We start from the raw sequence: 27,533 nt of genomic DNA, 5'->3' as shown, positions 1-27,533 counted from the left end.
ACTGCTCCTCGAGCACCATGCCTGGCTGCCTGCTGCATGCTCTCACCATCAACTGTCAGGAACTCGCCCTTTGAAACAATAAGCCCCAATAAACTCTTTCTTCAGTAAATTGCTTTGGTCATGTGCTTTGGCACAGCAACTGAAAAGCAACTAAAATATGTACTAAAACAAAAGGTGGCAGCACAAATTATTTAAAAAGCTACTCTGGCAAAGTCAAGTCCACATGGGAGGGAGGGAGGAAAGGGAAGGGAAGAAGAGATGAAGAGAGGAAAAGAGAGGGGAGAGCAAAGAGTAACTAACTGCCCAAGGGGAAGTATGTTTTGTAAAAGCTAGAGAGCCTGGCTGAAGATTCTGAGGAGAGCAAGCCCAGCTGGAGTCATGAGAATTTGTTCTAGGAGTCCTGTTCCTATTGCTTCAAATTACACATGCACTGTCCTTCCAGCCATGTCAAATGCTTAGCCGACAAGCTGCTTATCTTTTCAGATTTATTCATTTTATATATACATATATACATATATACATATACATACATATATACATACATACATATATGCTCTCTATCTGCATGTACATCTGCAGGCCAGAAGAGGGCATCACGTCCTAGTATAGATGGCTGTGAGCCACCATGTCGTTGCTGGGAATCGAACTCAGGACCTCTGGAAGAGCAGACGGCGTTCTTAACCGCTGAGCCATCTCTCCTGCCCCGCCTCCCCTTGCTTAGTTTTTAATCTGCTGCAACCACTGTAATCTGAGTCAGGGCAGACTTGCCCTCCTCCTCCTCTTCTTCCTCCTCCTCCATATCAGACCTCTCATTCTCCAAGTCTCTGGGGGCAGCTTTGATATGGAAGCTTCATTCAATTTCTTGTCCTTCTTATTTTAATCCATTCAGAACTCCTCAGGGTAAGCGAGCAACTGCCAGACCTGAGGAACTTTAGTCCCTCTTTGGGCAGATAAAATTGATTTCCTTCATTTCACACATGAGGGTCCCAAGGTATCAATATTGCGTCCAGCCACACCCGTAATAAAATGTAGGCAATATTTCTGTACTACACTAGTGGCTTAAATGGTTCTGTGAAATTCTTGTGCCGAGTTTACTTATAGTTCACAGAGGTGACTCCTGACCAAGAGACTAAGCCATGCACATTCTCATGTGCTCCATGTCAGTCATAACTAGAAGTCGGGGAGGATAACACCGATGTGGGCAGGCAGGTGAGGTGACGGAGAGGCGCTGGCTCCACATTCTCCCTGCTTCCCACCCACTACTTCTCTTCCCTTCTCAGCACACTTCCCTGTATGAGCTGGTCACTTTCTGCCTTTAGTCTCTTGCTCTGCAGATTATCAAAGGGCACTGTCCAGTGGGAAAATGAACAAATCTACGTAATTTTCAGGGAACCACCTTTTCCAGCTCTCAAATTCATTACCTTATATGTCTTGCAAAACTATAGGAAGTTTAGATCAGGATTTTTACCTAAAGAAGAATATAAACTATTAGAACAGTAACCTTTCAATATTCTCTAAGACAATCTTACCTAGGGGCTGACAAACAACAGAAATCAGCTGCTACTGAGCTGGGGAAAGGGTGTGCACATGAAGCCCACCAGCTAAGCCTGACCCCACTTACAACACCTGCTCGGTCAAACTGCACCTGCCACCCCCAGATTCAGGAAAGCCCGTGTCTGTGTAACATGTCCACTAGCATCCAGAGTGCTCCTGCTGGCTCTGGGCAGCACCGGGAGCCTTCAGGATGCTCTTCCCGGGTGCTAAGGAAACAGCACTTTAAGCACAACTGCTTTCTCTGTGTGGACAGCAGTGAGTGCACAGGCATGTCTATCTCTCAAGTGCCTGGTTCTTCAGGGTTTTCACATTCCCACAGGAAAACGTGGCACAAAACATGGTCAGTTCCACAGTGCATTCCACACGCTAAGGTAGCTAACTTCCTCTACAGGTTTTTGTTTCAGGTTTTGCTTTCTGCTTTGTTTTTTGTTTGTTTGTGTTTTTGTTTTTTAGAGCAGTCTCCTCATTCTCCAATGTCCTTAAATAAAGATAAAAATTATTGATTAACAATGAGACTTACCTGCAGACTCGAGCTGGAAAATACAACTTTTGCCAAGACCGACACAGGTAATGTGAATGATCTATTACCCTGATCCAATCGAGTTCATCCATGGACACTTCAATAAAGTAGGAGTAAGACCTGTGAAGTAAAAAGAAAAAATAGGGCCTAGTGAGACAATAGAAAACCAAAGTAAAACATTAAAAGGTGACAACAGATAGAATTCACTAATTATCTTTTCTGTTTCAGAGTCACATTTGTCAAACTCAGGTAACAATGACAGTTTGACTGTCGGCCTTATCAAAGGATGAACTGCTTAAGATCAAAACAAAACGCAAGGTTGCTTTTCTTCACATTGCTAGACTGCCTTGGCCACACCGTATTAGCAGATTAATAAAGCCAAGAGGGACGGAAGGAGAGACAGAAAAAAACAGGAGGAGAGTTGCAGGAGTGAGAAAAGAGAGGGGACAGAGAAGAGAGAAACAGGCAGGTGAGTACCTTCCCTCCTTCCCGGCCACTGACCTAGGTGCTCTGCTTCCCCCTTCTCAGTGGGGAAAGCAAAGTGGAATGGTTCCCCACAGAAGCTAGCTTATCCCCAGCTACCTGCCTCCTGCCATACCACACTTAAAAGCAGCCTGCTGGGAAATAAACGACACGGGTGGAAAGATAATGCTTGTTTCTTTTGGATGCAACTTGAAACTTGCCAGCTAATAACCTGGAGGTAATGAAAATAGCCCATCGCCTTCCGCTAGTCAGCTGCCCAGGACCATTACATGCTGGTCCCATCCTGAACAATTCTGTATTTCCTTGTCATGAGCCAAATTTAAATTTGAGATGTAGTTATTACTCGTACTGTAATATCAACAGGAACAATCTTGGAAGATTTAGGTGATCATAAATGTCAGCCTGCAACCCACGGTTGTGCCCAGAAAAGGTCAGCTTATTTTGTGTCGTCCCCTCATTTTCTGCTGTCCCCTCAACTCCCATTCATTTTATCTCTCGGTCTCAAACTGGTTATAACCTTTTATTGAACCTTTCTGGGTTATCAGTAATGTGGAATATAATTTTACAACACATCAGAATCTTTTTGGCTTAAGATTTTGAATTTTTCACCTTTGCTTCAAACGTTAGCAGTGTTTGTGAAAAAGGAACATGGTGAAGCTAAGTCTTCTGGGAGTGTGATACGGATGCTAAAGCAAAGTGGCCTATAAATATTTAACCTCATGGAAACAAAAGCAGCGGCCTTCACGTTCAGGCACACTAACCTTTTCCTTCATCACTTTATACCAACTACATTATTAATTAGATGAATGATACATATAAAGCCTTTAGGATGAAGTGCAAGTAATGAAAGTACAATACAAATATTATTACGTTGTTATTATTAACCAGGGACTCTTGGAAATAAGAAATATGATTAACACTAACCTCTTTGTCAATTGCTTCAAATATCAACCAAGATACATGTCAGGAAATATATTCTTTTTTAAGAAAGATTTTTGAAAGAGAGAGTGAATAAGTGTGTGTGTGTGTGTGTGTGTGTGTGTGTGTGTCTGCTTAAAGAGGCCAGAAGAGAGCATCCAAGCTTCTGAAGCTAGAGTTCCTGGTGGTTGTGAGCCACCCAATGTGAGAGCTGGAAATCAACCTCCAGCCTCGTCAAGGGCAGTCTGTGATCTCAACTACTGAGCCATGTCTCCAGGCCCAGGAAATATATTCTTTTCTTTTGTTTTTTGAGACAGGGTCTCTCTGTGTAGCCTTGGCTGTCCTGGACTCACTTTGTAGACCAGGCTGGCCTCAAACTCACAGAGATCCGCTGGCCTCTGCCTCCCAAGTGCTAGGATTAAATGTGTGTGCCACCATGCCCAGCCTGAAATATATTCTTAATAAAAACAAAACAGAGAGCTAATCACCTAGGGATCTCAGACACACTGCATGGACAAACACTGACTCTCACTTTTAAAATGAATTCCTTCAAACATGGCTAAATGGCCATAAAAGCAAAAGTGGTCAGCAGTGTGTCAACAAGACACCCCCTTCTTTGTTCTTGGGCCTCAACACTATCATCCCTGAACCAACAGGCCCAGCCCCAAAAGGGCACAGTAGGCTGGGTTAGGTCTTAGGCTACAGGTAAGCAGCACTAGCGACCATTGACTCCTGCTCATCGCTGTCCTGTGCTTCTGCCACCACAAACGATCACAGGTCCCAGTGAAGTATGGAATTTGCTGGACAGAAGTGCTCTTGAAGCTGCTAGGAAACTGAGTGCACCTCATGGCCTGGAGCCCAGCCTGTTTTTTTCACAATTTGATTTTATTTCCAAGGATGCTTAACTATATACTAAAAGATAGTTTCCTTAGCCATAGGAGGAGATACATTTTACAAGTATTCATAATATCCAATATGCAAGGAATCAAATAACAATGTTCACCTATATGGAAGGATGCTAGATGACATTTCAAAGCCTAATACAATGTTTAAAATATAGTAACTGAAACATGAAATTAAAGCCAGGTGCAGTGGAGCACACATATCTATAATACCAGAATTTGGAAAACTGGCAAAATGATTGCAAGTTTGAGGTCAGCTAGGCAAACTATTGAGACTCTGCCTCAAAAGAAAAGAAAACGCAAAAAGTAGAGTTAAGTTTTTAGTATAGCTTATCTATAGCTTGTGAGGCTAAGTCAAGATTTTGTAATATGTATGGATGAGACAGATAATTAATCAAGTTAGCTACATATAGATTGTAATGGGTAGTGATGAGATTATCAGCAATTTTTATTTCTTCTATGTGCTTTTCTGTATATTCCAAAATGAACACTTATTCAGTGCTTATATAGGCGGACAAAAAGAGGCTGGAGAGGTAAGAGTACAGGCTACCCTTCCAGAGGAACCGAATCTCATTCTAAGCACACAGATGGTGACCCACAGCCATCTGAGAGTGCAGTCCCAGGGAATCCACTGCACTCTTCTGGCTGCTGACAGCACGGCATGCACATGGTGCACATACATACGTACAAGCAAAACACTCACAGCACACAAATAAAATATTTAAAAATTAATTTTAAAAAGGTCAAAAATGTTTTTAAAGAAATCTATCTTCAACTAACTCTTTCCCTACAACTACCCTTAAAGAGAACTAACAGAATGTTTACAAAGAAATAAGCCATTTAACCCTGTAAAGCCAAAGCAGATGGCCAGTGAGCACCTAATGTCCTTTTCCTGATTTGAGGGCCACTTTCTTGCTCAAAGGTTGTGTTGGCTAATTTTATGTCAACATGATACAAGCTAGAGTCATCTAAAAGGAGGGAGCCATAGTTGAGAAAAAGCCTCCATAAGATCCGGCTGTAGCACATTTTATAAACTAGTAACTGAGGGGGAGAAGCCAGCCCATGTGGGTGGTGCCATCCCTGAGACTGCGTCTAGAGACCTCTAAGAAATCAAGCTAAGCAAGGCAGTAACCAATGCTCCGCCACGCCTCTGCCTCTGCTCCTGCCTCCAGGTTCCTGCCCAGCGTTAGTTCCCATCCCGAATTTCTTTGGTTGTAAGCCAAATGAACCCTTTCCTCCCCATGCTGCTTTGGCCATGGGGGTTTCATCACAGCAATAGAAACCATAATCAAAACAGAGGAGCTCCTTTAATAAACATCTTCCCTCTGCAAGTGAGTAAAGAAAGGGGTGGGGGTGGGGGGCGGAGACAACCAATGCAGATAACCAAAAAGTTAGGTCCTCATCAGCAAATACAGCATCAGCTTCTCAGAGACAAAGACTCACCTGCTGTCACGGTCCCACAGGAGGAGGCGTATGTGGTTGATAATGGATGGCTGGCCAAGCTTGATCTCAATGCCAGAGCGGCAGTCATCATCGATGGGGTGTCTGGAAAACCCATGATCCAAGTCATAATTTTGAGTGTCACCATCTAGCAAGGCTGACTTCAGCTCTCCTTTCACAACCTGGGCTCCATACTTCATAGTTGCAATGTTTTCTTCTGGTACTAGTTAGAATTAGAAAGAGCAAGAGCAGTGGCTGCTTTAATTATGTTACTGAGAGAAAGGTGAACGTCTACCATTCTAGCCAAGTGCAGTATCTGTGTCTGACTCTAAGTTGCAGAGGCAAGTCTATGGAAATGGAGAACACAGGCTGTCCACTAAGATTAAGATGACATTCAGCATTCAAAATGTGATGTCACTACCACAGTATGCCAGGCACTAAACATTTTAAACAAACAGTTAATACTAGAAACACAAGCAGTAGGACAAATACGTCATTTCTGCTGAGCTCATTCTGTTAGCAGCTTTAAGTTAATATCTGCTGAGGAAAAACAGCGAATCAGATGCCTGTATACCTGCCATCTGGCCTGAGGACAGGTGTAAAGCGAAGCAAACAGGCCAGATATGTGCTCAAACAACAGAGAAGGAGACGCTCCAAACGTCAGTCGCTGCTGTTCACTTACAGACAAGATTAACCTGTTTCCCAAGCTAAGAAAATAAGATTCTGCTTAAGAGAAAATACATATCACTTTAGGTGTTTTGTTTTGTTTTGTTTTGATAAAAATTTAGAAGCCTGTCCTCAGAATCGATACTGTGGTTATTTTAAGCCCCTCCTCTCTCCACTGGATTAGTGTCTGGGCCTTTGAAGTCCGCTATGCACAACATGCTTCGCAGGGAAGAAGGTCTCTCTAGGTACTGACATCCTAAAAGTGGCACTTTCCGTGGAAAGACAAGAGGCTGCATAAGCATGTTCAGAGACCTGATGTAAATCAAGGCTGTGCTCAGCACTGGATGTGTCACTTGGGAGGAATTACCCTTTCTAAACTCCACTTTCTTAAGAGGACAATGCCTGTCCCCTACGTGTTCTCTGTAAAGACTGAGGTGACTTCTGTAAAGCATACTGTGTGCTCTTTAAGAAGTGGCCATTGCAGCATTACACACATGCGTAGAGCTGCTCAGGTCTACAGCATGTACATAAGCACTGAGGTCCCACAGAACACACACATCTTAGCTGCATGGCTTGAAGGGAAAGGTGCAACACATCAGGTGCACAGGAGAAGACAACTAAGGGAGAATTCGGCATTGCAGATATGGTGGGAACTGCTTTTGTCAAATAAAGGCAAGTGAAGGCAGTGGCTCCAGACGGGGACAAGCTACAAGCAAAGGCAAAGACTGAAGTGACTCTGCAAACAGCCATGCTGGACAACTCAGGCAGCAGCTGTGTGACTTTCCATGGTCGGTTGTGGTCACTATCTGTACTCCCCATAGACGCTGCTGCCAGCACTTTAAATACTAATTCCTCTGATTTAGTCCTCATATTCATCCGTGAGCACAGCGCAGCACCGCAGCCACACAGATGAGAAGTGGACGCTCCGGAAGCCCAGGCAGCAGCAGAGCTGATGTCGGGCCCAGCCCCAGGGTCCCACTGCTAGCATGAGGCTCTGCGTTTCTCACAAGCTCTGGCTGAAGCACAGAGGGGAGCTTGTGCCACACCTCCACGCTTAGAAACTAAAGCCACCTTTGGTTTCTCTCAAGATAAGCTACCTTCAGTACTAAAGCCTACCAAACCCTGAATAACATACCAGGCACAAGGCTTTCAAATGATTACAACTGAAATCTACAGTAGAAATGAAAGTCTATCACAAGCCAAAGTCTTCTTTTGAAGTTTATTTCAAGAGCACTTGAACGCTCTCTAGCCATTCTCACCAGGCTCATCCCCGAGAGCAGCTTTCTCGCCGACATGCAGATCACTTATACAAGGGGAGTTCCCTCAGGGCAGCTAGAATGTGAGTACACTGCTAGATAAAAACACAACTCCAAGGGTTTTCCCTCAAAACCTATAGTTAAATGATGAGTTTAAAAGAAAAAGTAATCCTGGAAAGACTTAAATTACAAAAATATTCAAACCATAAGTACTCTTAGTCTGTATCTCTCTGTCCATGAAGAACAGAACTCTCAAAAAATATCAGACAGCAGCTGAGACTGAGCAAGATCATGAATAGCAGTCATAATTTTCTTTATACTTATGATTTATAATGTATTGTATAGCCATTAAGAAAAAAATTAAGCTTTATATCCCTGTAAATAAGTAAAAACAAAGCAATTATTAGAAAGGAGGAACTGGGGGCGGGTGGGGTTATCTCAAGCCCCTCCCTCTCCAACTGAGATCAGTGCCTAGGAATATGAAGTCATCCACACATGAAGCTTCGCAGGTAAGGAGGTGTCACCAGCAGCCAACACCTAAAACCAACACTCTCCAAAGAAAGACGAGAGAGAGGCTGCAGAAACATGTTCCGACACTGAATCATAATTTAAAACCAAGCTACACAGTGACAAAATCTGAGGTACTGGGCAAAACTGAGGAACAGTGACAAAAACTGAGGTACCCTGTGTTTTTCTTTATGTTATTTGATTCCTGATCATGATGTTGGGACATAGCATTTGAGAGTCAATTACACCAACGAATTATTTGGATACAAAACAGCTCTCTGCCCACTATACTTTCTTTACCCATCTCTGTCACCTAAGTCATCTTCCACACACTCTTTACTAGCTTTCCTGAAGAATGTGTGGTCCTCCTGCCTCCTACAATACTCTACAACTGTGTCTTTCCCAAAGCTTTAGTCTTGCTTTAACCTTCCCCATTAACCCCCTCTTTGTAGGCCTCGTCTCCACATTTCTCAATTCTGGTACTCAAACAACAAACTGGAAACAAAAAGAAACCACAAGATTTTATGGAAAAGCATCTGCTTCATGAGGCACAAGTCCTGAAGTTGGTCCCATTAGAGGCAATACATTTCACATGGCAACATTAGGCACAGCTAAACAGGACCACCATTCCATCTATTTAAAGAGATAGGTGCTCAAAGCTGCCCCTATGTGCAAAATCACTGTACAAGACTCAGTTCCAGATGCTCAGCATCTGACAGGACAAGAGCATATCCACAGACACCACAAGAGAACTCCACAAATGAACGCATACCAGCGATGAAACAGCAGTAGGGAGTCAAAAAGCTTTAAAAGGTTCACTGTTTTAACTGAGTTTATGTCACAGGTAAGGAAGACTTAAATTCTAGTCTAAAAACAAGAAAAAGATTCACTTAGTGTTTTATAATATATATTTCTTTTTTTTTTTTTAAAGACATAACTAAAGCTTTAAAGAACTCTATCTAGGGCTGGGCATGATGGTGCACACCTTTAATCCCAGCACTCGGGAGGCAGAGGCAGGCGGATCACTGTGAGTTCGAGGCCAGCCTGGTCTACAAAGCAAGACCAGGACAGCCAGGGCTACACAGAGAAACCCTGGCTCAAAAATACCAAAAAAACAAAAAACTCAATCCAGTGAGCATCTAGATAAGTAAAACAACAATTATATCACAGTTGAAAAGATCCCTAGTCCAGTGGCTATAACACACACACACACACACACACACACACACGCTTTACCTCAGCAGTCTTAGGAACATATTGACTTTCTCAATGAAAAATCCTAAGGCTAGAATGTATGACACAGTTCCCTGCTATAAACATGCTGTTCTCTTTCCCAAAGTCTATGACAGGAGATAAACAGAACCAAGTATAACTCAGTCTTATCAGAAAAAGCACTGACTGTAGACAGAGCATCTCCAGAGCCAAAATAAAACTAAACGTTATGGGAAAGGAACAGAAGCAGTTCAAACATCCTAAGGAAAACAGTGATTTCATTTGTAAAAAGTTACTTTCCTTTCCCTAACTATATAGATAAATGCTTATTATGTGCATAAAGCTCATGTAAACTACCTTCTAAAGAAATCAACCATCATTCCTGAGCAAAAACATCTTCTGGGTTACCCCTCCCTCTTTTAAAGATGGGATGCTGCAATTCAGCATAGTTTCAGGACAAATCTTCCAGAAAGTGATGGTAGTGAACTCACAAAAGCACTATTGTCAAAAAAAAAAAAAAAAGCACTACTGTCAATGCAGGCTCTCTGCACTTCCTGGTAAGCCAACACACACACACATACACACACACACACACACACACACACACACACGAGAGAGAGAGAGACAGACAGACAGACAGACAGACACAGACATAGACAGAGAGATACAGAGACACAGACACAGACAGAGAGAGAAAAACAAAACAATCACAGACTGCCGGTAGACACAAAGTAAACAGAGCTAGCTTCCCACCCATCAGCCTAAGAACAGCTCCGCAGTGTTAGCCCTTGACTCCCAACAAGAGAGACACTATCCCATCATCTCAATGTTGGGGAACATTTCTTAGAAAACAGCCTCTTTAAGGAACTGTTAGGAGTGCACTGTGCTTCCTCAGCATTTGTTATTAGTGTTACTATTCAAATACAGTAAGAATCAGGAAAGTGCTCTGCTGTTTACCCATTTGCTCAATGGCCTTAGGATGGCCAGACACTTCCACAGTCTAGTCCATGAGCTCTGGCTGAACTTCTCCAAAATAAGTAATTTGACATCAATGAGCACTAATCATAGTAAACGCCCCATTCCAGAGCTGAGGGCCTCAATGATTCCCTTCCTAAGGAAGCTCACTGGAGTCATAGCTCACCAATTCCAACGAACCATAACTGTATGAGGTGCCAAATATATCTCACACCCACATCTGTGACCCAATCCCATCTTCAGCAAATCCAGTCCTAGGGTCCTATCAGCCAGTCTCAGGAAAGAAGAGGCGAGCTTACATAAGAGGGTACAAAATGAGGTGTAAAAGGACACACTGTCGCCCTCCTACTCTAGCCAAGGCTGACCTTCACCTGGGCCCTCCAACTGCTCACTAGACCTCTCCACCGCGTTCTCTCCAGCTGCATCATCTGTTTCTCCACTGCCTTTTCCCTCAGTTCACAAACAAATCACCAACACATTACAAATATTATCCTTTCAAACATAATGGCTTGAGAGTCTAGACTGTGCACAAGCTCACCACAATTTACACACCCACAGTCCTCTCAATTCTCACTCACCTTGACCGTCTGGCATCAAGAGACACCATTAGGGGCTTCCCCATCCAGCAGCTCTCCCCTGGCTAGCTTCTGTGGCACTCCCCATAGCTCTGCTGTGTCTCTGCCGTTCCAATTCCTTCTCCACCTTACGTGCCCTGCCTACAGGTCTCCAAGTCTCAGACTGATATGCTTACTCCTTTCTCTGTATTCGCACCCAGATTTCAACTCTTGTCCCTAGCTTTGACTGAGCACCAGAATGCGCGTCCACTTCTCATTAGAACTGTCTTTGAAATTCATCCACCAAGCACTCACTGCCATATGCTGGTCAGTGTGTTGAATGGTCAGGTTAAAATTAAGTAAGACCCACAAAAAAAAATGCTCTGCCCTCAAAACCCAAAGGTAAGTAAGGAAACTGTCTACAAAATGTGGTGCCTGTGCAGACTGGCACAGTGGCACACAGAGGTGAGGAGAACCATATCAACACTAGCAGGTCTCTGCTACTGAGCAGCAGTGCTGAGCTTACACAGACTGTTTCAGTTAATCCTTGGAACAACACTGAGACAGAAAAAACAAGCCTCAAATAACTTACTGCCAGGTCACACAGCTAAGGACTAATTCAGGACTTAAAATCAGATTTGTCTGACCCAGGGGCTGGGGAGATAGCTCAGTCTACGAAGTGTTTCCATATAAGCAGTGAGGATCTAACCTTGTTTCCAATGCCTGCATAAAAAGCTGAGTATATTGCACACAGTTGTAAACCCCAGCACTGGGGGAAACAGAGTCAGGTGGCTCCCTGGGGCTTGCTGCCCATCCTCAGCGGCACGCCCAGCTCCCAATAAAAACCCTGTCTGCAGATCAAGTCAGATGACCCCTAGGGAATAATGCCCAGGTTAACCTCTAGCTTCTACTTGCTGTGCACACATATGCACGTGCACCCACAAAATCTGTGAGGCCAAAAACTACGATATCAATTGAGAAGAAATAAATTCAGGGAATAAGCCCAGGCTACGGACATCTATTTAGGACCCACTAGCTTTTCAAGATTCTCCCAAACCAGTCACACACACAAAAAGAATCACTCCAGGACATGGTTAGCCCTCCACAGAACTGACAAATACCAGAAACCCTCCAACTAAATATCATAAAACCAGGCTCTCTCAAGCAAAGGGCCCTGCTGTTCACTAGCTCTGGGCGCAGGCCTCGCTGAGGGTAACTAGCACTGTTCACTACCTTACTTTAGAAAACCACGGTAAGTTACCCTAAACTGAAGGCTCAGTTTTAAACCCTGCCGTCACCAAGACCTGCCCTCTGTCTATACATACGGTTAGTGTTCCCCTTCTGCCCTCACTCCACTGTGTCTGTTGTGCAGATTAAATTCCCTCCTCATGGGTCTTGCTAAATCCAGTATAAACTCTTCCAAACCACAGAGAAGAGCACCAGCATGATTTGGTTTGAACTGGCACACAGACATTTCATCATGCAACAACATAAGCCTTCTGAATGCACCAAGCTCTTTAGGCATGGCCTCTCAGACATTCAACTGTCTACTAATCTCAACCGTCTTCCAAACCGGCCTTCACCCAATCATAATGCCACTCCAACCAAACCTAAGTTTCAAGCCCTCCCCTCACTCATCCGAAGCCACTTTTTACTGAAGTCACAGTGTGTCACCTGCTTCAACACTTGTGACTTGTCTGTCACAGGCCTTCTGTCTTCCATGATGAAACTGGAAGGATCAAAAGAAGAGGCTGCTCTCCTGCATAGTTTAATCGTTAGAGGCTCAGACTACAGAGACAAGCTATATAAAATTCTCTGTGTGCCATCCTTCTGGGTGACTTTGGGTAAATTACCTAATTCTCTGTGCTTCATTTTCTTCATTTGTAAAACAAGTTTAAAACAGTATGTATCTCTGGGGCTGGAGAGATGGCTCAGCAGCTAAGAGCAGTGGCTGCTCTTCCAGAGGTCCTGAGTTCAATTCCTAGCAACCACATGATGGCTTACAACCATTTGTAATGGAATCTGTTCCCCCTTCTGATGTGCATAAAGACAGAGCACACACACGCACGCACGCACGCACGCACGCACGCACGCACTTGTATAATTTTCAAAAAAAAATGATATGTATCTCCTCAAAGGACTGGGAGAACTGGATGGTTATGTGGAGGCTGGTCCTTACAGTGAAAGCATTTTTATAATTGTTAATTAAATCAGTCATCACTTAGACCCTTTGTGTGTGGTGCCTAAAGAATTAGGAACACAAGAAGGAGAAAATATCTTAGTGTGACAAGCAACTTTTCAGGGAAGTGTCCAGGGACATTCTGAGGAGCAGATGGAAAGGCATCCAGGAGTGACAGGAAATAGCTGTGCTGGGTTGGCAGTAGCTCATCGTTTTGGGAAGAACAAGGAAAGACACCCACAGGAAGCAGAGCTATGTGCTCTTGGCCCTGCATAGGCTTTGCAGACCTGCACCACAGTTCTACAGTTGGAGTTGTGTGGTTAGGACTAGCATAAGACGCCAACAACACTCCTAGGTGAGAAGAAGTAGGTACTTACTGAGCATGCCTCTGTAGTTGAGGTCCATGTCCCGGCTCTCGGACCGCACTTTAATGGCATCTAGAATGGCATCTGGAGACAACAGTCCTGAAGGCCTCACAACGTTCAGAAGCTCAGTGAGGCTCATTAAAGGTAAACGCACAGCCTGCATGATCTCAGCATGATTCTCTTTCGCATTGTGCTTACACCAGTTTAGCAAGGCTAAGAAAATATCTTTTTCAGGAGCAGCAAACGAATCCCTCAAAACGATGTTGAGAAGTGCTGTCTGCAATGCAAAAGAGGGCAGAAAGAGTCAGCATGGAGGGCGGCCACATGCACAGCCAGTCAGCAGAGCCTGGCCAGACCACAGGCAGCACTCCTTCCCTCGTGTTGGTCTTCCCACCTAGTCCCATTTCCTCTTCCGGCTGTGTGAATCAACAGCAACAATGAGCCACATGAGTAATACAGCACTGAGAAGGCTGAGAGGCAGAGGGATTACTGTGGGCCTGAGATCAGCCTGGGTTACATAATGAGTTCTAGGAAAACATGGGTTACTACATTGAAAAAAAAAAAAGAGTAGTACCTTTCCTTCCTATTCAGGCATTTTGTGCCCCTATATAAAGCAATTAGATCTTTCCCACAAACCTATACCTGTCTTTTCTTGTTTTAAAGAAATTTACTTTATTAATTTTTAAAATTATAATACAGAGTGATGTTTTCACATATTTTGCTCTTATATATACTTCTCTGCTCCACTTCCCCATGCTACCACCCTCCTCTTGCTGGTGCCCGGTCTCTGCCTTCCACAGCCCCACTTCTGCATTCATGTCATATGTATTACATACACACACACACACACACACACACACACACACACACACACACACACACACACTTACTTGTCCCCCATTCTCTTCTTTCTTACAATCTCTCCTTCCTTTTTCATAATCCCCTTTCTAGTTTCATGACCTACACCTACTGGGTTGGTTAACTTGTGTCAACGTAACACAAGCTGGAGTCATTTGAGAAGAGAGACTCCCAATTGAGAAAACCCCTCTATAAGACTGGCCTATAGACAAGTCTGTGGGGCATTCTCTTGAGGAGACCCAGCACACTGAGGGCAGTGCCATGCATGTGCAGAGGAGTCCAGGGCTGAACAAAAAAGCAAGCTGAGCAAGTCAGTAAGCAGCACTCCTCCAGGGCCTTGCTTCAGTTCTGGTCCCCAGGTTCCTCCCCTGACTTCCCTCAGTGACAGAGTGAGACCTAAGAGCTGTTAGCTGAAATAAACCTTTTCCTCTCCACGTTGCTTTTGGTCATGGTGTTGTATTATATTAATAGAAACCAAACTAAGATACCACTCCCTTACATTTGCATACTTATATACAAATACACACAGTATTTTATGAGAGCAACAAGTGATATTTGTCCTTTTTACTATGCCTTGTTTCAACTAATACAATGATTTTGAGTTCTTCCTTTTTCCTGCAGTGGTCATCATTTCCGTTCTTCTCTGCTAAACAAAAGTCCAGTGTGCACATGTGCGCATCACTTATTTGGCTACAGATGGACCTTTGGACTGGTTCCATTTCTTAGCTACTGCCAACAGTGAAGCAATAAACCTATGTGTGCACGTATCTCCAGCATTTGATTTAGAGTCCTTTGGGTACATATGCAGGAGTGGGTATAGTTTGTAGCCATTCTTTATAGAACACCAAGAACAAAGATGACAAACTACATATGTGAACACGTGTGTAAGTGAATGTGTGTATTCTTTTGGGAAGTAAACATTTGTAAGTCAGTAATAAGTTCCAAATCTTCCTTATCACAGTATCACTGCACTATCATGGTTCCCTTCTGCAGGGTTCTGGACTGACCTCCATAAACACTGATGCAGCCTTGAAAATTCCTTGCGTACAGAGTAAAGTGGGACAATAAATCCCAGTTAATAAATAATACAAATTTTAAAATACAGTTCATTCAAATCAAGATGCATAGCTCTTTTAAAAGAACACAGAGAGGGCTGGAGAGATGGCTCGGCGGTTAAGAACACTGATTGCTCTTCCAGAGGTCATGAGTTCAATTCCATGCAACCACATGGTGGCTCACAACCATCTATAATGTGATCTGATGCTGTTTTCAGCACTGTATGCATAATAATAAATAAATATTAAAAAAAAAAGAATACAGAGAGACAGACAGAAACACAGAGAGAGAGAGAGACCATGACAGAGAGACAGACAGAAAGAGACAGACAGACACTGCTCAGGTCAAAGGCAGATTTCAGCTACACAGTTTTGCAGTGGTCCACCAGCAGGAGGAGGAGGAGTGCAAGCAGTGACTGAGGAGACATTCTGGGCACGTCACATCTCCTTTATGAATGTTCCCTCTGTGCCACTGACTGTATCCCAACCCTAAAGAATTTTCCTTTTTGCTAAAAAAGAATTCTTGGTTACAGTCTCCATCAAAGCAATAAAAAAACTCAAAAACCAGTATGCAATACAACAACAAATCTTACTTGACTGTCATGTGAAAACCAACTACCCAGCAGACCCATCCCTTTCACACATAAACTTAACAGAGAAACCTTGAAAAGAGAAAATTAAAAAGGAACCAACAGCCTTGTAACATCTAGAGCCCAGCAGCCAGTGGCCAGTGCTGGGCCAGATGGCTTCTTTGAGACCAAGGCTTTTAATTCATAGGCCACTGTGGTGTGGCCACTGTGTACATGTAAGTAAAGTAACACAAGCCGAGAAACCAAGAGCAGACCAGAACACACCTTGGACAGGGAGAGGAAGCCTTCGCTGGCCAGCACCTCCTGCGCATTTCTGTCCATGAACATGCAGCACATACACGTTAGCTTGGGAAGCGAGTAGAGACTGGCAACATCGAAAGTCATACAGACGTTCTGAATGTTAAGTATGGTGCATAGGTACTCGGAGGTAGAATCTTCTAGCTCTGGAAATCCATATTTATGAGCCAGGCTCAAAAAATCCAGCAGCACCTCCTCCTTCTCATCTGTCAGTGTTGCCCGCCCAGTGTAGATGTATTTGAGGAGCATTGTGAATGCTTCTGCAGTCGTGTCTTGGAGAGGGATTTCTGCTTCAGGCTGAGACTCTCGCATGCCACCGTACAGTAATGCTCTGCACACCAGAGAAGAAACACAGTTGGCAAACCTCAAATATGATTTGCTACAAAATATATGAAATACTGGTTATCAACACTATAATTTTTGCTTAATGACATAAATTTTCTTAATGACACAAAGATCCAGGTGAGGAAATGCAAGTGATTTTAAATGGTTCTTTAAAGGAAACAAGAGCAATGATTTAAAAACCATTTTTGAATTAGTACCATAAGCAACTGAGCTAATGAGATAGCCTGAGAATGCAAGATTACACAGAAAGTTCAAAGTGATCTTTTGAGAGGAACAATGAACTCAATATAAAGACGTTATCAATCCACAAGCAGTTTAAACAGTAAAACCCTACAGGATTATGACGGGATAAACACAATGGGAGCCTCTGACAGTTGCACAAACAATGAGAAAATGGGTTCTGTGCTGCAGTGTTTTAAAGGACCATGTAAGTGGGCCCCCTCTTTTTGGAAAGCAGCTTAGTAATATACCTAATCAAATCCGAAATGTAAATACCCTTCAACTCAGTAACCATTTTTTAAAGACACAACTGGAGAAAAATAATTCAACAATGATATATAGCCATGAATACTGAACACTGGGGAAAATCAAGATGCAAGATGAGCATTGTTGAAAGACTGCAGTGTGCATATCCTATGTGATCATGAGAAAGATCAATAGAGATCAATGGGTACTGTGGAAAGCTCTGCCTGGCTCTTTCCCAGTAATGAGTAAAGGGGTTCAGCACTTCCTGTAAGAGGAGGTCCCTCTTGTTCGGCTAGCAGGCCCTTATGGGGAATTGATAGGCTCTGATGACAAGCCTAGTCAGAACTCCCCTGATTCCTGACAATTAACTTTGTTTTGCACAAGAATAGCATTATCAATAAGAATCCAAGAGGGCTTTGGTGATGAACTAGGTTTAGCCCAAGTGAGCCACAAAAAAACCTCAAAGATTCAACATCCACAGAAGCAAACAGGTCAGTGAGTGAGGGGGATGCATTCCACCAGCTCAGCACATGCTCAACTTTCTGAAAGTGTCTGGATCTTTAAATAGACTGATAACATGCACACATTGGTTTTAACAGTTTTTTGAGGAGAGAAAATATATAGCATCCAGAAACAATAAACATAAAGCTGAATTTTTCTATTATTAAGAAAGGATCCCAGCACTCAGGAGGCAGAGGCAAGTGGATCACTGTGAGTTCGAGGCCAGCCTGGTCTACAAAGCGAGTCCAGGACAGCCAAGGCTACACAGAGGAAACCCTGTCTCAAAAAAGAAAAAGAAAAGAGAAGATCTTTTAAAAGCACTGTCACAGAACTAACTGGACTAGAAGCAAGAAACGGAAAAGGCATGCCCAGGACAGGAACCAGAAGCAATGGCCAGGCTGAGGCCAGATACCCTTAAGAAGGTGGCAGGCTCATGCCGATTACAGGATGGCAAGTTGTGAAAATATGCATGAGTTAATCAGTACTAGCTACAGAACACACACTCCCAGGCAGCACACCAGCAAGTATGGCTCCAAGGCGGGCCTGCTCTGCAGTCCCATTCATCTTCATCCCAAGGCCAGACACAGCTTTCATTAGAGGACAAACGAAATTTTCCCTAAACCACGGATACCTCAATTTCTCCAAGGAAAACTGTGACTCTATATACACCAGCTTCATTATTGTACAAGACAAAGGTTCAATAATGCCAAAGATAATCAATCACATAGGTAACCAGTCACTGGTGATTTCCTTTTAGCCAATATTAGATGAGATGTAATTAAGAGGTTAGTTTAATTTTATAACCTAGAAAATGAAGGCTCTAAGAAACAGCTGTCTATTAGTGGAGTTTTTTTTACACTCATAAAGTATGTGTGAATATATGTGTGTCATATATTACATAAATAGTATATATAATATATTTGTTTGAGTTCTAAAGTAACTCTGAAACAGCTTCAGTTACTACTTGCTTCTTTGAGTGAGGGTACCACATGCTTGGAGAGCTCTGTTAGGTAAGTTACCCACAGTGCTGGCTACAGTATCCAAAGGCGAGAAGCACAGTCACTGGTCTGGAAAGTCAGCTCACCTACACAAGAAGCCTCCCCACCAGTAACTCAGACGACTTCATCTACTGTGAGCAGAAGGCAAAAGCAACACACACAGCCAAGCAAGGTTCTTCAAACCTTCAAAACAAGAGTTCATTGGTACTGTCTAGCCCAGACAGCCTTCCAATCCCTTCATTTTAGCTGGCTCCTAGAAATGGTGAGTCTCAAGGATAAATCTACAAAGTAAAGTTTTTAGACATTGTACTGGAGGATGCCACTTGTTACACTTAAGTTACATATTTTTCATGGAAATAAAAACATGATTCCTACTTATGACTTAAATCTTTAAAAAAATATATATAATGTACCCTTACCGAAAATATTGGCACCTGGCTGCTAAAATTACCCTATGAGCAGGAAAGCGCTTCTTCTCCACAACAAATGTGACATCGCCATATTCTTCACCAATCAACAAGGCACCAATATGCTCAGACAAAATGTGCACATGATCAATTTCCCCCACTGCAGTAAAGGGGCGAAGAGGGTGGCTGTTACTCATCCTGTGGAATAGATGATAGTCACTGACCTGTCAAAGAAAGAATAGGAGTTAGTGAGGAAAAGGACCATAGGCAGAAAAGCACATGTTCTTTACATCAAAGCTCATCTTCAGTCATTGCACATCTTTCTTTTTCAAACAGTCTTCAGTATGTAGACTACGCTGGCCTTAAAGTCTATGTAGATCAGGCTATCCTAGAACTCATGATCCTCCCACCTTAGTCCAAAGTGTCAGAGGTCTCTTTTTTACTAACCTGCTTATTCTAAGAAGCAACTCAAGCTGTTTTCACTAACTCGGTCACCTTCATTGCCTCATCATACTAGGAGAGTAATAAATTCAGTGCATGAAGCCATCACAGTCTAGAAATGCTGGCTCTATTCCAAACAGCCCCTCACAGAAAAGAAAACCAACAAGCCAGGTACTCCTATACTCGGCACAAACTGACTTAGCAAGGCTGGATACGGCTTCCCACTCCAGACAGACAGACAGACAGACAGACACAGAGAGAGACAGACAGAGAGAGAGAGAGACAGACAGACAGACAGACAGACAGACAGACAGAGACAGAGATACACACAGTCTTTCAAGTAGAGATCTAGGCATAAGTTACAAAGTTAATATAGCATCATTCAATGTAAGAGGTATTGGTCTGAAGCTACCTTAAATAATTTACAAAAACAATCTGTGGTCACAAAAGTATCTTAATTAGTGAAAACTTGTAAGAGCATGATAGCCTCTTCCAAAATGAGGGTCCACCTGGCATATCCTCTAGGATTGACACTTTGCAACCTGGTGAACTGCTGTGCATGTCTAAACCCAGCACACCCAAGAGGTCAAGGCAGGATTATGGCTTCAAGGCCAGCCTAAGCTACATAGTAAAACTTTTATTTCATACTTCTGGCTCTAACGCTCAGATTGAAGGCATTACCAGAATAGCATATTTATAGGTACTTCCTTGCTTTTATGTGCAGTCTGTCTATAAAAATAAATGAAAATCAAGGGGCTGGGGTTCAACATATTCAAAAGGGAAGTTAAAACCTTAGAAAGCTAGAACTGCTTATAATTTATTTGCAAGCATGCCTTTTTCAGATATAGTAATTCAGCAAATTCATGAGTGTTTCCACCAGTACTCAGATGCCCTGGATAAGAGGTGGCTGGTGGCTCAGAGGCCTCTGTACTGAGTCCAGGGAAAGTGAGCCATATATACTCTCTCCACTGGACCTCCACTGTCTTCAGCAATTAATTTTAATCAAATTTATATGAAGGCTGAAGATCTCTCATCCTCAAACTTCCATACCTAGATCTGTTCCTAGGCAGGTGTGTGAAAGCACACGGTCTCCTGTGACTGCAGTGGAAACCTTCATGAACCAAGTTTTTTAGCTGCTGGTTATCACACAACACCCCAAAGAGAACAGCAGCAAGAGCTGTGAGGAAAGAGAACATGGTGGATGACTGGCAGCACCTCTCCAGTTGCCAAAGAGTGGTGGTTTGATTGAGAATGACCCCCACTGGCTCATGTTTGAATGCTTGACCCCTGTTGGTAGAGCTTTTGGGAAGGATCGGGAGGCATGCCACTGCTCAAGAAGGCGTCACTGGGGCAAGGTTCTGAAATTAGTTTGAGATGTCTTCTCTCCACCATCACAGACTCTAACCCTCTGCAACCATAGTCCAATTACATGCTTTCTTTATAAATTGCCTTGATCATTGTGTCTTATCATGGCAATGAAAAAGTAATACACAAGGCAGACCTCTCTTCCTCAATTGCAGCTTCCATTTGAAAGAGTCAAAACTCAACCATCTTCAGTCATTTGTATGTAAAACACCAAATTCAGCTTAATAGGACCAACTTAGAAGCAATTAATGGGAAATGTGTGATGTGACAGTTTAACATAGGAGTTGGGGCACTTTCTATAAAGGTCACATAGTAAGTATTTTCAGCTGTGTGCCACGCAACTTTCTCATACATATTCACGTATGCCTTGGCAACTTAAAAGGAGCCATAGGCAGTGAGTAAATGAATGGACAAGCCTGTGGTTTAATAAAGTTATTTTTTTTTAATGGTGCGTGGGAGACTAGCTCATTGCAAGCATGAGGACTCTGGTTCCATTCCAAAAACCCACATTATAAAGCAGGACACGCAAACTAAGGCACCAGCCAAGGACAATACAGGCGGTAAACCTTAAACCCCTACCCAGATCTAGACAATGGACAGAACACTCTCCACAGTAGAGTGGAGAGTGGGATATTACTTTCTCACATACTCTGGTGCCTCAACTTTGACCATGTCCCCTGGAGGGGGAGACCTGGTGGCACTCAAGAGGAAGTACAGCAGGTTACCAAGAAGAGACTTGATACCCTATGAGCATATACAGGGGGAGGAAATCCCCCTCAGGAACAGTCATAGGGGAGGGGAATAAGGGGAAAATGGGAGGGAGGGAAGAATGGGAGGATACAAGGGATGGGATAACCACTGAGATGTAACAAGAATAAATTAATAAAGTAAAAAAAAAAAAAACTAAATGTGGAAAAAAAATAGCAGGACACAGAGGAACACATGCTTGTAATTCCAGCCCTGGAAAACAGAGAGAGAGATGGATGCCTGGGGTTCACTGGCCAGCCAGCTTAGTCTAGTTAAGAGAGAGAGACAGAGACAGTGAAGGAGAGGAGGGAGGAGAGGAGAGGAGCGACAGAGAGACAGACAAGTGCCTGAGGATGGATTAACACCCAAAGTTGTCCTCTGACCTTCACAGACTACTGTGTGTGTGTGTGTGTGTGTGTGTGTGTGTGTGTGTGTGTGTGTATGTGCATTCATATTTTAAAATATTTTAAAATGGAATTGATCAATAGACCACAGTTTGCCAAGTGCTTGACTAACATGATCAAGAACTCTAGACAAAGGATCAGACAGCATTTGAGGTTTGCTTGCTTTTTTCCTGCTAGTTTATCCACTGCTATTCAAAATAACATGATCTTTTTCCCCATTGTATGCATTTGGCTTCTTTGCCAAAAATAAGTGTCCATAGATATGTGTGTGTGTGTGTGTGTGTTTTCTGGGTCTTCAATTTGATTCCATTCATCAACCAGCCTATTTCTATGCCAGCACCATGCCATTTTTATTACTATTGCTCTATAGTACAGCATGAGATCAAGGATGGAGATTCCTAGGGAAGATCTTTTATTGTACAGGATTGTTTTAGCTATTCCGGGTTTTTTGTTTTTCCATATGAAGTTAGGAATTGATCTTTCAAGGTCTGTAAAAGAATTGTGTAGGTATTTTGATAGGATTTGTATGCAAGCTGTAGATTGCTTTTGGTAAGATTGCCATTTTTACTATGTTGATCCTCCTGATCCATGAGCATGAGAGGTCTTTCCATCTTCTGATAGCTTCTTCAATGTCTTTCTTCAGAGACTGGGAAGTTTTTTTCATACAAGTCTTTCACTTGCTTGGTTAGAGTTACACCAAGATACTTTATATTATTTGTGGCTGTTGTGAAAGATATAGTTTTCCTAATTTCTTCCTCAGCCCTCTGTCATCTGTATACAGGAGGGCTACTGATTCTTCTGAATTAACAAATTGTACTGGTCTAACTGGATGTTAAACATGTTTTTAAAAATGCAAATAGATCCATACTTATCATCCTGCACAAAACTCAGGTCCAAGTGGATTAAAGACCTCAACATAAAACCAGACACACTAAATCTGTTAGAAGAGAAAATGGGGAAGAGTCTTGAACTCACTGGTACAGGAGACAACTAACTTCCTGAACAGAGCACCAACAGCTCAGGCTCTAAGATGAACAATTAATAAAAGGGACCTTGTGAAACTGAAAAGCTTCTGTAAAGCAAAGGACACTGTCAACAGAAGAAAGCCTACAGAAAGGAGAAGATCTTCACCAACCCTACATCCAGCAAAGGGCTAATATCCAAAATATATAAAGAACACAAGAAATTAAACACTACCAAACCAAATTATCCAATTAAGAAATGGGGTTCAGAGCTAAACATAGAATTCTCAACAGAAGAACATAGAATGGCCAAGAAACACCTAAAGAAATGCTCAACATCTGTAAGTTATTGGGGAAATGCAAATCAAAACAACTCTGAGATTCCATCTTACACCCATCAGAATGGCTAAGATCAAAAACTCAGGTGACAGCACATGCTGGCAAGGATGTGGAGAAAGGGGAACACTCCTCCATTTCTGGTGGGAGTGCAAACTTGTTCAACCACTTTGGAAATCAATCTGCTGCTTTCTCAGAAAACTGGGAATAGTGCTACTGCAAGACCCAGCTACACCACTCCTGGGCATATACCTGAAAGATGCTGCACCATACAAGGACATTTGCTCAATTATGTTCATAGTAGCTTTATTTGTAATAGCCAGAATGTAGAAACAACCTAGATGTCCCTCAACTGAAGAATGGATAAAGAAACTGTGGTACATTTACACAACGGAATATTACTCAGCTATTAAACAAACAAGGAAATCTTGAAATTTGCAGGCAAACAGATGGAACTAGAAAAGATCATTCTGAGTGAGGTAATCTAGACTCAGAAAGACACACATGCTATATACTCATAAGTAGATATTGGCCTAACATAGATGACCTCTGAGACTCCAACCAGTGAGGGATTGGGACAGATGCTGGAACTACCTGTCGGACTCTGGGCAGAGCGCTGAGAGTGGTATGGAAGAACAGGGGGATGGAAGAGCTCAGAGGATTTAGGAGCCCCACAAGAAGACCATCAAGGCTTAATTGGGCTCAGGGGGGCCTGCACAAACTGCTGTACCAATTAAGGACAATGCATGCAGTGAATTTTTACCCCCTGTTCAGATATAGCCAGTGGACAGCTCATTCTCCATAGTTGTTGGAGAAGCAGGGACGGCCTCTGACATGAACTCTGGCACCCCCTATTTGACCACTTCCTCTTGATGGGAAGGCCCAGTGGGCACTCAGAGGAAGGGAAACTAGGCTATCTGGCTGAGACCTAATAAGGCTGTGGTCATATGGTGGGGGAGGAGGTCCCCTTCAGTCAGAGGTCTAGGGGAGGAGAATAGGGCAAAAGAGGGAGGGAGGGTGGAAACAGGAAGATACAAGCAAGTGGATAACATCAGGATGTAACCTGAATACATTATAATAAATTAAAATAAAATAAAAAAAACACGGTAACTTCCTATGTTGACCAGAAACCTCTGAAAACTACTACATTCTGACTTCAAATCCCATTCGTCCCAGCAGGAATGCTCACATCACTCTGTTACCAGACAGACTATTTGCACTACAGTATGCACTGCATACACCGCATGAATATTCTCTGGTGTAATGTCTCTTAATATTTATCTAAGTCATGGCCAAGATTCAGCCCACTGCTAAATGACTCTGGCTGAACAATGACTGATTTTCAGTTAACTAGCTCAGTGGGATATTTACAATTCATCAACTGACAAATCATGCACATTAATTCTGGATATGTAAATATCTTCTTTAATGGGTTCTCCAGATCTTCACTTTTCAATACGTATAATTTCACTTTGCTAAATTTACATTTTAATTATGTTTTTCCAAGTGGAAACATAAAGTGAATAGTGCTGGATACAGAAAACAGCCACTTAGAGTGGAATAAACACAATTTTTATTGGCATATAGAAATAATTTTAATTAGACCAGTGATTCTCAACAAGTTTGCCATACACTAAAACCACAGAGGAAGCTCAGAAAAAAATGACAATAAGATGCTTGAGTCCCTCCCATCAGAGTCTTATTTAATTAGCCTGGAATGGAACCAAGGCTCTGGAGTCACCACACTAAAGTGATCCGAATGAGCAATGTGGAGAATCACACCAGCTTAGCTAGGTGCGGGTTCACTCGATGGTTTGAATGGGGTTTGTCCTCCACAGGTCCATCTGTTGGAGGCTTGATCCAACAGATCACAGAATCAACAGGTGACAGAATCAGGGGCTGGCAAGTAACCAAGAGGTGAGTTGGCCCAATGGGACGTTCCTGAGGTCACTGAAGAGAGGTAAAGCAGTGTTCTCAAGAGCTGCAGCCACAGCAAGCACGGGTCCACTGAGCTCGTGACTTCTTGCTTCAAGATCTCTCTTCCTCCTACGTGTGTTCCTATCATCGTAATACCACCCTGTCACACGAGGCCCTGCGTCAATGGCAGGTCATGCCCTTGAACTTCTAAAATTATAAGCTAAATAAGTCTCTTTTCTTTATCAAGTTAGTCTACTTCAGATATGTCATTAGAGACATGCAAAGCTAATACAGTTCACATTCCCTAGGCACACAAGTTTAAAAGCAAAATATGTCTACAAGAAAGCAGCTTCTGTCTTAGGTTTAAATTGCTGTGATAAAACACCACGAAGCAAAGCAACTCAGGAGAAATGGGTTTACTTCACCTTATAGTTACAGGGCATCATGTACATCAAGACGGGAAGTCAGAGCAGGAAAGCCAGGAAGGAGCCTGGAGGCAGGAACTGAAGCAGAGGCCAGGGAGAAACCCTGCTCACTGGCTTGCTTAGCCCACCTTCTTATACCACTGAGGACCGCCTGCCTAGGACCAGCAGGACCCTCAGCAAACTTGGTCCTCCCACACCAATCATCCATCAAGAAAATGCCCTACATACAGACTTTCCTGCAGGCCAATCTGATGAAAAAATGTTCTCACTTGAGGATCCTCATCCCAAATGACTTTAGCCTTGTGTCAAGCTGACAAAAAACTAACGAGGACAAATCCTATTTTGATACTATTGCAAAGAGACAAATAATGATAAAGTTATCAGGCTACATATGCATATATGTAGAAAATCAGGTATTGTGTCAATAAACTACCTTATCTACAAGCTGGTAAGTCTGCGTGTACTCCACATTTTTTATTTGTTTTTTTTTTTTTCAAGACAGGGTTTTCTCTGTGTAGCCTTGGCAGTACTAGAATCACTTTGCAGACCAGGATGGCCTTGAACTCAAAGCGATCTGCCTGCTCTGCCTTCCGAGTGCTGGGATTATAGGCATGCACCACCATACCCAGCTCACACCAATATTTTTAAGTCACTAATTTCCATTTAATAATAAAACTAGAGGGAAAGATGACTAAAGTTTGTGGAACGGAGTGCGGACATGTTTGAACTTTCTCCATTGAGCTGCACTAACCACATGTCACCCTGCAGAACCTGATAACTGAACGAGACCATCCCCACTCATAATGCAGGTGTACAGGAGATGATTATTTTCTCAAGTAACATTTTATAACTGCCATTCTGCTTTTGCCATGTCATATAAAATCAAGAAACTTCCGCTACGAAGCACGAATAGATGTAATAAGACAAGGTGGAAAGGGACGCACTGGAGACAGAAGAGTACCACACAAGGGAACAGGAGAGGTCGTATCTGATCAGCCAAAGCAAAGTGTAAATATGCCATAGTGAAGCATTTTACTTTGTATGCTAATGATCCAAATGGGAAAAAATAAGATTAATAAGATAGGAAGTTTTGAAAAGTTATACAAATATGCATCATTATTGGGTTAAACAGTCCTTAAGATGGCTGACTTATACTTCCTTCTTTTCCCTAGACACAAACATCATCTTCCCTGTACTAAGAACATGGAATTTAAGTAGCTGGAAAGATAGCTCAGCTGTTAAGGGCACTAACTGTTCTTCTAGAGGACCTGGGTTCAATTCCCAGCGCCTACACCACTGTCTGTAACTCCAGTTCCAGGGGATACAACATCCTCACACAGACATGCAGGCAAAAGACCAATGTACATAATACTAAATAAGTCTTTTTAAAAGGAACATGGAATTTGTTTCTCCTCACCATGAAATCTGGAGTTGGAATCATTTTAACCAACAGAAGTAAGCCTTTAGGCCCGAGCCTTCAGGAAGTCTAACTTCCTGAAAGTCTGCTTCTGTGCTTTTGTGAAGCTCTGAGATGTCCAGGCCATGTGGACATGCCAGATGGAAAGCAAAAGGCCCCAAGATGACACAGATGAATAATAACCCAGGTGAAATGAAAACCAAGGCCAAGCACGTGTTTGCAGGTGATTCCTTCCAACCTGCTCAGTCATCGGAGCCACCCCAACTGGGCTGGATTCTTACAGTAACTCCAGCAGGTCCCATGTGGTCCAGACACAAGCTGGGCCCTGCTTACATCTGACCCACAGGATTATAGTAATTTAAAATGGATATCTACTTAAGCCATCACCTTTTAGAGAACTTTGTTATGTTGCCATATATGAGAATCAGTGTTTCCTTAGCGCTAATGAACACTAAGCAAAATGGCTAGATAC

The 27,533-nt window shown here is 42.8% G+C and overlaps 1 protein-coding gene across 1 annotated transcript in view; it reads right to left on the bottom strand.

Annotated features, from left to right (window-relative positions):
• BTBD9 (BTB domain containing 9) overlaps positions 1-27,533 on the bottom strand; it is a 357,812-nt gene that overhangs the window by 294,030 nt on the left and 36,249 nt on the right. The window contains exons 2-6 of the mRNA XM_084754013.1: positions 19,060-19,271; positions 16,299-16,662; positions 13,544-13,808; positions 5,821-6,040; positions 2,075-2,194 (exon numbers count right to left, since the gene is read on the bottom strand). Coding sequence (XP_084610139.1) covers positions 2,075-2,194; positions 5,821-6,040; positions 13,544-13,808; positions 16,299-16,662; positions 19,060-19,244 — 1,154 coding nt within the window. The 5' untranslated portion in view covers positions 19,245-19,271. The remainder of the gene's footprint in view (positions 1-2,074; positions 2,195-5,820; positions 6,041-13,543; positions 13,809-16,298; positions 16,663-19,059; positions 19,272-27,533) is intronic.

The sequence above is a fragment of the Acomys minous genome (genome assembly GCF_964271855.1).
Source record: "Acomys minous genome assembly, chromosome: 13".
Classification (NCBI taxonomy): domain Eukaryota; kingdom Metazoa; phylum Chordata; class Mammalia; order Rodentia; family Muridae; genus Acomys; species Acomys minous.
The sequence above is the reverse complement of the archived record's forward strand: the minus strand, read 5'-3'. Positions and strand labels throughout refer to the sequence as shown.